At 37.7% G+C, this 12,231-nt stretch overlaps 2 protein-coding genes across 3 annotated transcripts; one reads left to right on the top strand and one right to left on the bottom strand.

The window, feature by feature from the left end:
• The first annotated feature begins 1,471 nt into the window (after positions 1 to 1,471).
• Positions 1,472 to 5,245, top strand: LOC126588011 (cytochrome c biogenesis protein CCS1, chloroplastic-like). Of its 2 annotated transcripts, XM_050253134.1 has the most exons (9): positions 1,472 to 2,006; positions 2,405 to 2,624; positions 2,718 to 2,829; positions 3,035 to 3,307; positions 3,471 to 3,736; positions 3,999 to 4,155; positions 4,247 to 4,330; positions 4,667 to 4,809; positions 4,961 to 5,245. In XM_050253134.1, exons 1-9 carry the CDS (start codon positions 1,562 to 1,564, stop codon positions 4,998 to 5,000), a joined length of 1,740 nt encoding a protein of 579 aa, XP_050109091.1. In that variant the 5' UTR covers positions 1,472 to 1,561; the 3' UTR covers positions 5,001 to 5,245. The 2 variants fall into 2 exon arrangements, with proteins under 2 accessions (XP_050109091.1, XP_050109092.1); XM_050253135.1 differs by having other exon boundaries at positions 4,667 to 5,245.
• A 2,399-nt stretch (positions 5,246 to 7,644) lies between these two features.
• Positions 7,645 to 11,861, bottom strand: LOC126586439 (4-hydroxy-3-methylbut-2-enyl diphosphate reductase, chloroplastic). Its single transcript, XM_050251280.1, has 10 exons — positions 11,402 to 11,861; positions 11,096 to 11,292; positions 9,632 to 9,811; positions 9,413 to 9,544; positions 9,224 to 9,298; positions 9,034 to 9,139; positions 8,850 to 8,944; positions 8,392 to 8,577; positions 8,136 to 8,222; positions 7,645 to 7,989 (listed from the first exon to the last, which is right to left on the bottom strand). Exons 1-10 carry the CDS (start codon positions 11,658 to 11,660, stop codon positions 7,924 to 7,926), a joined length of 1,383 nt encoding a protein of 460 aa, XP_050107237.1. The 5' UTR covers positions 11,661 to 11,861; the 3' UTR covers positions 7,645 to 7,923.
• Between the last annotated feature and the right edge of the window lie 370 nt (positions 11,862 to 12,231).

Consider the following 12,231-nt stretch of genomic DNA (forward strand, 5'->3'; position numbering starts at 1 on the left):
CGAAACTTGAGGGTAGTAAACTGATATTTACCCTATATATATATATATATATTAACAAATAAGAAGAGTAAATCTGTAGAGAGAGAAGCAAACAAAAATTATTTGTGAGTGACTACATACAAATTTAAGACAAGAAATAGCATACATAACTCCACAAAAATTCAGGCGATGGAAATGCAGAGATGTTTAGGGAAGATGAAGATGAAAAGATGGAGACCAAGTCGAATGCTCCAACCTCCAAAATAATATGAAAATAAAAAACCTTTTGGGTTATCAACGTGCAACCCAATAAAAAATAGGTGATAGTAATTTTAATGTATTTTTTAAAGTGTAATGTCATTTTAGACTTGTAAATTGAAAAAAATTCATTAAAAAGAGCGAAGTGCTTCCCTTGTTTTCTTTGCACAGCACCTTTAAGAGGAAGCACCTCCTAGGTGATTCTTAGAAAATGCTTCTTGGTGCTTCTACTTCCAACTAAAAGCATTTTTAAAATATTTGCCAACCGATGATATTTAAACAGAAGTGCTTTTACTCATTAAGAAGCAGATTTGGCTCTTCCAAAAGCACAATCAAACAAGTCTATGTCATTTTGTTTTGCTCTATATATGTTTGCTTTTTTCTCCGAATGTTCCTCGTTTTAATTGTTATGCGCTCACCAAGTAAGAATGCATGGTTTCCCTCCTGGTTCACTCAGAACTATCAAATTTTATAATTCATGATTTGCAGATAATAGCTAGATCTTGATTATTAAGATCAAGCGGAAGATAATTAATTTGCTAATAGCATATCTCAATAACTTGCATGTAACAGGTTATTTACATTTATTTTTTTGTCCTTCTCGTCATTTAAATGAAAAATATTACAAAGTTCTAATACCATTTTCCTTGGTAATTCATGAAAATTGAAGGGTTGTTGTAAAAAAAAGTGCAAGCTTTGAATTTTATTGGAAAGGTTCAGACTTTTGAGAAATGCTCCACAACCTAAAAAATATAAAAATAAAAATAAAAACTCTTTTCATTTTGCACATCTTTGAACATTTGATATTTTATAATTAATGTAGATATATATATATATATTGTCAAAAAATTGATTTTGTTAGAATAGATGTTACATTAGCCACCGACGGAGTTTGAACTCATGCCGTCATGCAAGGGTTTAACACATTTTCACCATTGTGGTAAAGGGTCAGTAGCGATGTATAGATACTAATTTAGTATTATGTTTTTCATTTTATTATTTATTGATTTAAAAGTATTATTTAATAGATAACGGGTCATGTTATATTATCTGTTAATATTAACAAGTTAATTTTGGATCGAGTCATATTGCCTATTTATTTTAACGGATATTACATAACACGATTCATGATCGAATATGTTACGAAAACGACACAATACAAAAAACACCATGTCCAATTAGAAAGGCCCAAAATAGTTTAATTGTATATAAACATCTCCTTTCAGGATAAACTAACATAAGTACCGGTCGTTGCACCTCACTCCCTCAACGGAAACAGTTGCTCTGGAGCTGATAACACTCGAGCTCTCACGAAGCTCCATCAATGGAGATTTTAAACCCCACCACGACCCCCAAATCATGTCTACCCAGAACCCATTTCCTCAGAGCCCCTCTCCTCCACTGCCCCTTCAAACTCACCACATTCTCTCCCCACACTTCCCAAATTCGTAGACGTTCCTTCCGGCAACCACCTCTTTCGCTCTCAGTTACCACCACTTGTGGGCTGAAGACCCCTCAAGATAGCAAGAAGAGCAAGAACAAAAGCAACAACATAACTAAGCAGATTATACTCTCCGAAGGAGGGCCGCCGCCTCTGGTGGAGAAGAGTGGCGACGCCGCCGGAGGCGAGGAAGCTCCGGTGAAGTCAGGGGGTGGGACTGGGGTGATGGGTTTGGTGAAAAGGTTGCCTAGAAGGGTTCTTTCGGTTCTATCTTATCTGCCTTTGGCTATTGGAGAAATGTTTGCCATTGCTGGTCTTATGGCTCTGGGTATGTTGAGTTTCTGGGTTTTGTTATCTTTGAATAAGCAGCTTAATGATTTTTGCTTTTGGGGTTTTTAGTTGGTTGATTGTTTGCTTAATTGGGTTACTTGCTGGTGCTTAATGCTTGTTAGTAGTTGCTTAATTTTGGGTTTTTTGAATTTTTAGTCCAGGTAGCTTGTTTCCCTGGCTCATTACTGTGAGGTGGAAATCAAATTTGATTTAATTATTTTGGATAATTATGTTTTTTCTTGAGAAAATAAAGTTGATACGAAATGCCCTTTTCGTAATGCGCCTAATTGTAAGCAATGCCTTGTTTTTTTTGTTTATGAGGTATTGTGAAGAGAGCTGTTTTTAACTTCATATAGAATTGTAAGTTGGCCTTACGTCGATGCAATGCTTCTGCAGGAACTTTCATTGATCAAGGTGAGGCCCCGGATTTCTATTTCGATAAATACCCTGAAAGTAATCCGGTGTTGGGAATTTTCACTTGGAGATGGGTTCTCACCCTTGGGTTTGACCACATATTCACTTCCCCCATTTTCCTTTCACTATTGGCTCTCCTTGGTGCATCGCTAATGGCCTGCACTTACACTACGCAAATACCCCTGGTCAAGGTTGCGAGAAGGTTTGCTTTCGTTTTTCATTTTTACATCATAATCCCTAACTGAAATTGGATTGCCCACTGTCCTATTAACCATGGATTTAATTGGAAAAACAGATGGAACTTTATGCAATCTTCTGAGGCCATCCACAAGCAGGAATTTTCGGACTCTTTGCCAAGAGCATCAGTTCAAGATTTGGGCGTTGTCCTTATGGGAGCTGGATATGAGGTGTTAATACTTCCTCCTGAATGTTTTTATCTCCTTATAGTTATAGCTACGTGTTCGAGACTTGGGAGCAGCCTCTCCATAAATGGGGGTAAGGCTAGCCGACATTCACCTCTCCCAGACCCTGTGTAAAGCGGGAGCCTTGTGCACTGGGTACGACTTTATAGTTATAGCTACGTGTTCCTTATGGTTTTCTTGATCCTTTTAGGTATTCTTGAAAGGGCCTTCTTTATATGCCTTCAAGGGGCTGGCTGGTCGGTTTGCCCCTATTGGAGTACATCTAGCAATGCTGCTAATAATGGTAGGTGGAACTCTTAGTGCAAGTGGGAGCTTCAAGGGAACGGTCATGGTTCCTCAGGGTTTGAATTTTGTTATAGGAGATGTGATGCGCCCAATCGGGTTTCTCTCTACTCCAACTGAGTCTTTTAATACAGAGGTTCATGTCAACAAATTCTACATGAACTACTATGACAGTGGTGAGGTGAATGTTTATGTGCTCTATTTTTTTGTTTTGTGCTACCTTTTGACTCGCATGTTTTAAATCATAAACTTTATTATGACATGATCATATCCCAATTTGTGCCCAATCAGTAATGCTAAGTGCTTAGGTGGTTTACCTTTTCGCCCCCTCGTTTATGTCTCAGGTATCACAGTTTTACACCGATCTGTCACTATTGGACCTTGACGGCAAGGAGGTGCTAAGGAAAACAATAAGTGTAAATAACCCTTTAAGGTATGGAGGGATCACGATTTACCAGACAGACTGGAGTATTTCAGCGCTTCAAGTACTCAAGGATAACGAAGGACCTTTCAATTTGGCGATGGCACCTCTTAAGATAAATGGAGACAAGAAGCTTTATGGGTCCTTCTTACCCATTGGCAATGTTAATGCTCCTAATGTCAAGGGAATGTATGTGACTCTCTAACAGCTATATCTTTTCTTGTACCTTAGTAGACATGAATAAGGAAGCTAAATTCCCAATGTTCTTGTTGGTGTTTCAAACAATTACCCAAGGCTGAATTGGGATGAAGAGCTTTTGAAGCTTTTTTGCAGGTTGCTTTATTTCCCCTGCCCCTCCATCTATAAAAGAAGGAGCGGCAGGGGCCACATCTCCGCTGGTAGATTATTGTTTCCGGATGTTGCTTATCTGCATTCTTTTCTCTAATTTCAGATCAATGCTTGCTCGTGATCTACAATCAATTGTCCTGTATGATCAAGAAGGAAAATTTGCTGGAGTCCGACGACCAAGTTCCAAGCTTCCAATTGAAATTGATGGCAACAAAATTGTTATTGTAGATGCAATTGGGAGTAGCGGTCTTGACTTGAAGGTGAAGACTAATTGTTCTTATATACGTAAAAATATACATTTTTCTTCAACTGCATTCATTCAGCCTTGAAACTAAACCTTGTCCTTATCAGACTGACCCAGGAGTGCCTGTTGTATATGCTGGATTTGGTGCTCTAATGCTTACTACTTGCATCAGTTTTCTTTCTCATTCACAGGTAGAATTTAATTATACGTTGTACAGGTCACTGTTACATGTTCGATGATGGTTCAAATGGTTTATAAATTCATCAAGCAGGCTTACATGTAATTGGTGTCATTAATTGTGCAGTCTGCCTCTATCATAGTGGAATTTTGTATTGTAGGATCACTTGAATTTTCTAATGCAGAAGTATGTGTAGTTCAGGACCGTCTCATAGATGGGGTGCCTATATGTTTCGTTGATATTTCTTTCTTCGGTTTTTTAGATATTATTGTGCGATTATTGAAACTGTTCCCCCACATTATTCATACATGCTTATGTTTCTTTGTTTTCTACTCTGCACAAATGAAAGATTTGGGCCTTACAAGATGGAACAGCAGTGATCGTAGGAGGAAAAACTAACCGAGCAAAGGGAGAATTTCCCGAGGAGATGAACCGTTTGCTTGATCGGGTTCCAGAACTAGTTAACTCATCTCTTTCCAGGCAATCAGATAGCACTGTTGGCTAGTTTCTGAAGCATCTAAGATGGAATAGCTGCTCTCTGACCACTGAAGTCAAATCCAGATATCGCTCCAGTTTAAAATGATTGTACAGAACTTCAAACAAAAAGAGAGAATTCATTACAAACTTATGAATCATAATTCTACACATTGGAGGAGCAGTTGAGCTGCCGTTCTTCATCCTAAACTTTGTTTTCGAAGCAGAAATCAACACATCGGCAGAGCAGTTGACTGTGTTTTTGTATGTATACTTACCAGCATTATACCAGTGACAGTATGGTTTCCAGGGCCGGTGCAAATTCGAAGCTCTTAAGTTGTAAATATCTATTTATATTTGTACAGTTGTTTCTCCTACAACTATCGAAGTTACGATACACATTGTAACAGTTAAGCCTCATTGGATTCGGAAAGGGTACTATTCTTTACACTGACTTTGCTTGCATTCTTTCGTTTTGTTCTTTTAGGTTTCAACGCATTACAACCTCTCCAATGTTATATAGTTAAAACGAAACCAATTTTATAACTTTAGGGAGGTTATTACTTAATAGATATTATCCTTACTGAATGTTGTATTTCCTAAATAGGATTCCTTGGACGCCAAGTACTTTATCTCTTGCATATTTTTGTACTCATTGGCAAATATAACTAAGTGGAGACGTGTTTTCTTAGGATAAGAACAAGAAAAATTATAACTTATTACAATATAGAATTAACACATAATTGGTCCCAAGTTGGAATCAAAATTCTTTACAACTTTGAAGAGATTATTCCGTTATGAATATTACTTTATAAAGGTTTTGTTGTACTAATTGTAACGGTGAGCTGAGTCAGGTTAATGGGTGGGTGCAAATGCGATTAAGTTCAAACCACTCTTTTTGGAAACTCTGTAGGATTGGAAAGAAGTTGTCCAATGTGATCTAGCTTAGATCTTTTTATTTTAACCTCATTGAGAGGAGCTTGAGCATATTTGCTTTTTTCTTTTGTTTCTTTTGATACTATGAGAGTATAAAAGGTGTTATCCACGGTGCTCGAACGTAAGATCTCCTACTTACAAGTAGAAAAATATACTACTAAACCATAGTATTAAGTGACAAACATACATGTCCCTTTTGGAGTCCTGCGCAAACAAAAATACAAAAATAGACCACAACTCTTTTGGAGTCGTGCGCAAGCAAAATTTAACACTCCTTCCTTTTGAGTTTCCAAGAAGCCTTTACATGTGCAAAACATTGGTGTCTTTGAAGCTGGGTCTGAAGTTTCTCCAGGTTAATGTCGTATATCCTCACTCAATGGACTCCCGAAAATAATGTTAATATCTCTGCACCAAAGCTAAAAACACTTGAAATAAGCATTTTACGACAATATATATGATGAACATTATAAGGAAACTGTTTTAAGTGTTGATGCTCCAAATCTTCAAAACTTGTTATGAAACTCCATTGTCAATAGATTCAATACGATTTAGCATTTTTTAATAAATTTAGGAACTTATTTTATTTAAAAAAATATAATTCAAGAACCTAATTTTCGGTAAGGTGATAGTTTAGGAACTAAATCGGCACAGCCTAAGGGTGTGTTTGTTTGGGCTCGTTAGGTTTTACTAGACTAGACTGGCTTACTCGTCTGTGTTTGGTTTGATCCGGGACTATCTTTAATGGGATTAAGTCGGACTCGTTCCGACTAAAGGCTTCGCTACCTCGTCTTAGCTAGTAACCCGAAAAGGATGGAATTGCTAATCCTGGCTCTCTAATATCTTCATTGTTTACGATCTGCAAGCATGCATCGCCAAATCCAGTCGCCAAATCCTGCCGTCTCGCTGATCTCCATCATCCCGCAAACCCATCACCAAATCTTGCCGTCTCGCCGATCTCCTTCGTCTCACGAACCCAACTTCCTCTTTGCTTCAAATTGATTTCTCTCCCTCTTATGAAACCCAACGAACCCACAGCCCAGATTTCCCTCTTTGCTTCAAGGAGGAATACCTAGTTGGATTTGCTTTGGATTTAATCCAACGCCAAGAACTGAGTTGTAATCTCAAAGAACTGAAATTTAAATATAAAAACAAATTCATAGTTTCATACTTTGACGAAGAGAAGAACATAGCAACGTAATTTGAGTAAAAAGGGAGAAAAAAGAGGGAGTGGGGAGAGTGACAGTGGGACGAAGAAACAGAGAGTAAAAGAGGGAAAGGGCAGGAAGAACATGGGCGGAGAAAAAGAGAGGTTACGAGAGAGGATGAAGAGTATAAAAGAATAAATAAATATATTACTATTAAAATATTAATAGATATTGATTAAATAATATAATATTAAAGTTTTGTTAATTATTCTACTTTTTAGTCCGACACTGCACCAAACACTTAACTAAGTTAATCTAGCTTAATCTAGTCTAAGCCAGTCCAGCTTAATTCCTAAACTTAGTTCAGTCCGAGATAGTCCGGTACAACAAACGCACCATAAATGTATTAAACGAGCCATTCGCCACAAGAAGCATGACTTAGTACGTGAATGTAGCTCCGAGAATCTGTGCCTATTTGCTTCCCCTTCCGAAGTTGTGAATGCATTTGGAGGAGTTGTGCTTTTGATTGTCTTCCCAATTTAGGTTTCTTTAGCGGCCAATTGATAAACATTTCATTTTTAGTTTTCAATTTTCATGTTTTAAAAACTGAAAACTTGTTTGTTAAGTGCTTTCAGTTTTCGTTTATTTTTTATTTTTTATTTAGAACTAAAAATTAGAAGTAATTATCAAACAAATTATCAGTTTCACAAAATGTGAATATTCAAAAGGAAAATGAATATCAACGGGCCTACAAATGAGGCAGCATGTCACATGATAAAAATAGGAGATATAACTCGATTGCACCCAAGATTTTGTCCATCATGAAAGCGATATCTCATATGTAGGACTTCGGTTACATCGAGACCGTAATTGAGGAACTTGGACTTGAGTTTACAGGTCACGAATCAAGGCATATTAACACATACAAGGTACAACAATGGAACCTCGACCTAATATCATACAAGATGCAACAATTACGTTTCTAGGGTATAGGATACAGTACACTTTCCTCTTGCTTATATAACTATCAAGCGATGGTGCCTAACTTGGATTATGCTAGTTGCAGGGCCTCTTCACGCTTGAGGTCGAACACCCTGATAAGAGTGTCTTCGACGACCTGGGAGAAACCCAAATGGATTTGAATTGATCAATTATTAAGCTAGGAAGTAAAAAGTTAGGCAGATAACGTGAATTCACGTGGCTTTCAAGTTTCAGCAGATGCGGTTTAGTGGTTCAAATAACATTCACATATATGAGATTTACCTTATCTGGAGTAGAGGCACCAGATGTCACTCCAATGGTGATGGGACCTTCAGGCAGCCAGTTCTCTTTCTCGACCAACTCGCCATGCTATCAAAGAAACATGACAGACAGGTATGATAAGTACAAAGCCATACAGGAAAGACAACAAATAACGGAATAATGTAGTTTTGTTTCTGTTATTGTTTTGGAAGAAGAATAACATAATTTTGTAATCCAGAACAAACTAAATTGCAGTTCTATGGCTTCAGAGACTCACATTGAGCTTATAAGCTATCCTGTTTCCGGGGCCTATTCTCTTCTCACTATCGATCCAATACGAGGGAATTCCACGTTCTTCTGCAATTTCTTGTAGGTGAGAGGTGTTACTCGAGTTCCACCCACCAATGACTAACAAAAGATCAAGCTTTTCCTCAACAAGCTTGTACATTGCATCTTGTCGCTCCTATAAACGGAACACATATCACATTTTAAATCTCTCGGAATGTTCAAAAAAATGTATACAAAACTGTTGGTGAGCAAGTGTTTTAAAGTAACCCTGCTTTCAAGCCAAATGGCAAAAGCTTCGCAAGGGTGTGCACATAACTGCTGCTGTGGGGTATTAAAATAAATACAATCTTACGAGAGGATAAAAGACAAGGCATGGTTACACATTGTCCTAATAGAAATCTAAGAAGAATCTAACCAGAAAAGCCATGAACAAGAGAAAGAACTTGCCTGAGTTGCATCACATATTGTGTTGAAGCTCACAAAGTGGTCATTGACATTTTCCACTCCGTGCTTACGCATCATGGTCCTCTCTACTAATTTTCCTGTTAGATTGAAAGAGGCAGTCCATAATTTACCCTAATAGTCTGTTCACCAAATGATGGACTAACTTAACATAACTTCAAAGACTAACCAATCTCTTCCGTTTCCCCCTTAAGCATTGTAGTCTGATTTGCAATGCCTACTTTTACCAGGTCTCTGTCTGGATCAAACCCCGGAGAAAGTGCCTTTTTAAATTTCTGCATTCAAAGACAAAAACACTTCAACACTGCATGATACCATACAAAACCAATTGAATCCATATAAGCAACTCAAAACAGCACCTCCATAAATGCCTCTTTAGTCGAGCTAGACCCATTAAGTTCACCGCCAAGAATATAGTCACACACATATGTTGCCTGAAATAAAATTGGCATTAACAACTCATTAGCTTGACAAACAGAAGCACTATAAACTGAAGCTAAAAATTTTAACTTCGCCAGAAAATCTACAACAAAGTACAAAACACTTACCTCATCCATGTTTTTCACTATAACGTATTTCCCAGCAAAAGAGGCTGTGGCCACAGTCTCCTCATGAGAATATTTCCCATGAATGATCGAAGTGTAATCTCCTTTCTTGTGCTTCTCCACAGTATTCCAAACCTTCACGCGAAAACACAGTCATAACATACCAGACCCAATTTAAATTTTCACCGAAAATGTCGAATGGACTAAAAATAAAATGCCAACCTTGGAAACCCAGGGGCAAGTAGTGTCAACAATTTGAACATTCCGGTTACTCAAGTTGAGCATCTCATCCACTCCGGCTCCGAAAGCAGGCAAAATGACCACATCACCCTTGTTCACCACATCAAACTGCTTCTGCCCTTCCTCTATTGGAATGTTCTCCACCTTCATCTCCTCCAACCTCTGCCCATTTCATCTCAACTCAATTAGTTAAATAATTAGCAAGTGGCCCTTTACCGTGAAAAGGTGTCCTCCAACCTCTGCCCATTTCATCTCAACTCAATTAGTTAAATAATTAGCAAGTGGCCCTTTACCGTGAAAAGGTGTTAAGCCCTTACATTATCTAATATTTAATCTAACAAAATCTATTGTTTGACCTAAAAAAAATTGATTAAATAATGGGAAATTTTATTTGAACCCATATAACCTCTTTTTACACCCAACTTAAACTTTAAATGTTAATTGTCTTTTTTACCCTAGGACATAATTACCATCAAGTACAAGATGAATTTAACAATACAACTAAAATTTATCAATAAACCCAAACAAACACCAAAGGGCAAACAAATCTACAACAGCAGCAATGGGAGATGCCATAGTGCTGAGATCGTCCAGGGGAGATGTCATAGTGCTAAGGTCAAACAAATCAAATGACATGCAGAAGAGGATTCTATGGCTCGTTCGTTTGTCTGCTCATGGACTTGTACTAGGATATTTCTTATGACATATCAGGCAGAACAACCATGAATCGTTTAAGTTGAAAATGCCGAGGCTTGGAAATCTTGGGGCAGTTGGAGCTTTGAAGAGAATAATTATCTCTTTGATCCAACTCACCATCACAAACATATATGATATATCCTCCTACCTTTATTTTCATCCATGCATGCATGCGGTAAATCAAACTAAAAGATATGAAATTTCATCCAACAAAATACATCCTAAAGATAAATATTCATCCCTAAAAATAGTAGGTTAAATCCTGTACTTAATTGATAGATGGTCACAACCAGAGAGAGGACTTCAACTTAACCAAAGAAGGAAGAAAAATAAGAATAAAGAAACAATAGCATTTAGAATTCAGATTCAGACCATTTGAAACAAACAAAAAAAACTCTTAAACAAGTGCAACAAGCTCTTTTGCAATACGATTGCAAGGACGATCATATTGTTTGGATTAAGAATTTGTCCACTTTTTCGTAGTCCTAACTTGAAATGGACTTCTCTTGCAAATTTTGGGTTTTTATTTCTAAATGAGTGTACGGATAAATCTACAAATTGAATTGGGTTTGTGAGGGTAATTTAGATAGTAAATATGGGTTTAAAGAGATAGTTTAATTAAAGTTAATATGGGGTTCAAATAAAATTTCTCTTAAATAATTAACTAACATTTTTTAATACATTCGATATATTTTTACAAATAAAATGATTGACATTAAACCAAATTAAATTGCAAAAATTAATAGCGACCTTATTGACCGTTGGATTGTGGATGATCTCGTTGGTGATCCAGATCTTATCATCGGGGAACTGCTTTCTGGCCTCGTAAGCAATCTGCACGGCTCTCTCAACGCCCCAACAGAATCCGTACGCCTCGGCGAGCTTCACCGTCACGTTTCCCCAGGTGTACACGAACCCGTTCTCTTTCAAAGTCTTAATAATATCGCCTTAAATCATCAAAACTCAACAATTAAAATTGATTAATCGACTCATTAGCTGCTTAATTACTGATTCTGAGGAGTAGCTGCAGCTGATTATAGTCTATAGATTACTCACTTGTGTATTCGCGGTTCATGAGCTCGACGGTCGCCTCTTTGTGGCCGAAGCCTCTGCGGTTGTAATTCTTGCTTCGAGTGAGGTTCTTGCGGAAGACCTTGGCGTCGAAGTCGGACTCGACGGCGGAGGAAGAGGAGTCGCCGGAGCATCGGACGGAGAAACGTTTCCGGAAACTGAGAGATGGCTTCCCGGTGAGGCTCTCCGAGAAGAAGAGATCGGTACGCGGCGGAATTCGGCAGGGGTGGAGAGTGATCGCCATGGAGGAGGGAGAGAGAGCGGCGCGTGGAGAGATAGTGGGGATAGTTGGCACTTGGCGGTGGTGGTGTTCGGTTTATCTAGAGCGCGATGTGCTTGTGATCCATGAATATTTGGTTGTCGTTTTATGTGGAGGATCGGATTTATGGGTCGTCGTTTAGATTCCTAACGTGTCAAATTACCGAAATGGGCAGGTTGCGTGAATCGTAATTGGGTTATGAACACGTCGCTTTTGGAATGTACCAACAAATTTGTAAACACCATTAATGGCTCTTACCTTCAAACAAATTTGAACAACAAAATAATTTGTGGACTTAGAATTTTTCTCTAAAATTTGTTGACTTGGCTTGAAAACGAAAAGGAAAGAAGTTATTATATGGAAATGGGTCACGCAATTCACACACCTTTTTTAGTCTCACGTATTTTTGTTAATTCCTTTTTTATTAATTTTTTTAAAAATAAATTGTAGCAATGATTTTTTAACTTTAATTAAATTAGAGCAATGATTCTTCAATTAAAAATTCATTATTATTGGTCCCTCAACTTATCAAAATGTGTAGCTAAAGTCCTTTTCA

The sequence above is a fragment of the Malus sylvestris genome, chromosome 10, assembly GCF_916048215.2.
Source record: "Malus sylvestris chromosome 10, drMalSylv7.2, whole genome shotgun sequence".
In the NCBI taxonomy this organism is placed as follows: Eukaryota; Viridiplantae; Streptophyta; class Magnoliopsida; order Rosales; family Rosaceae; genus Malus; species Malus sylvestris.

Coding starts and splice junctions, on each gene's coding strand:
- LOC126588011 (XM_050253134.1), top strand. CDS start 1,562: ATGGAGATTTTAAACCCCACCACGACCCCCAAATCATGTCTACCCAGA. Junction 2,625..2,717: donor CTGGTCAAGGTTGCGAGAAG/GTTTGCTTTCGT, acceptor TTGGAAAAACAG/ATGGAACTTTATGCAATCTT. Junction 3,308..3,470: donor ACTACTATGACAGTGGTGAG/GTGAATGTTTAT, acceptor TTTATGTCTCAG/GTATCACAGTTTTACACCGA.
- LOC126586439 (XM_050251280.1), bottom strand. CDS start 11,660: ATGGCGATCACTCTCCACCCCTGCCGAATTCCGCCGCGTACCGATCTC. Junction 9,812..11,095: donor ACAATCCAACGGTCAATAAG/GTCGCTATTAAT, acceptor TGAAATGGGCAG/AGGTTGGAGGAGATGAAGGT. Junction 9,299..9,412: donor TAGTGAAAAACATGGATGAG/GTAAGTGTTTTG, acceptor ATTTTATTTCAG/GCAACATATGTGTGTGACTA.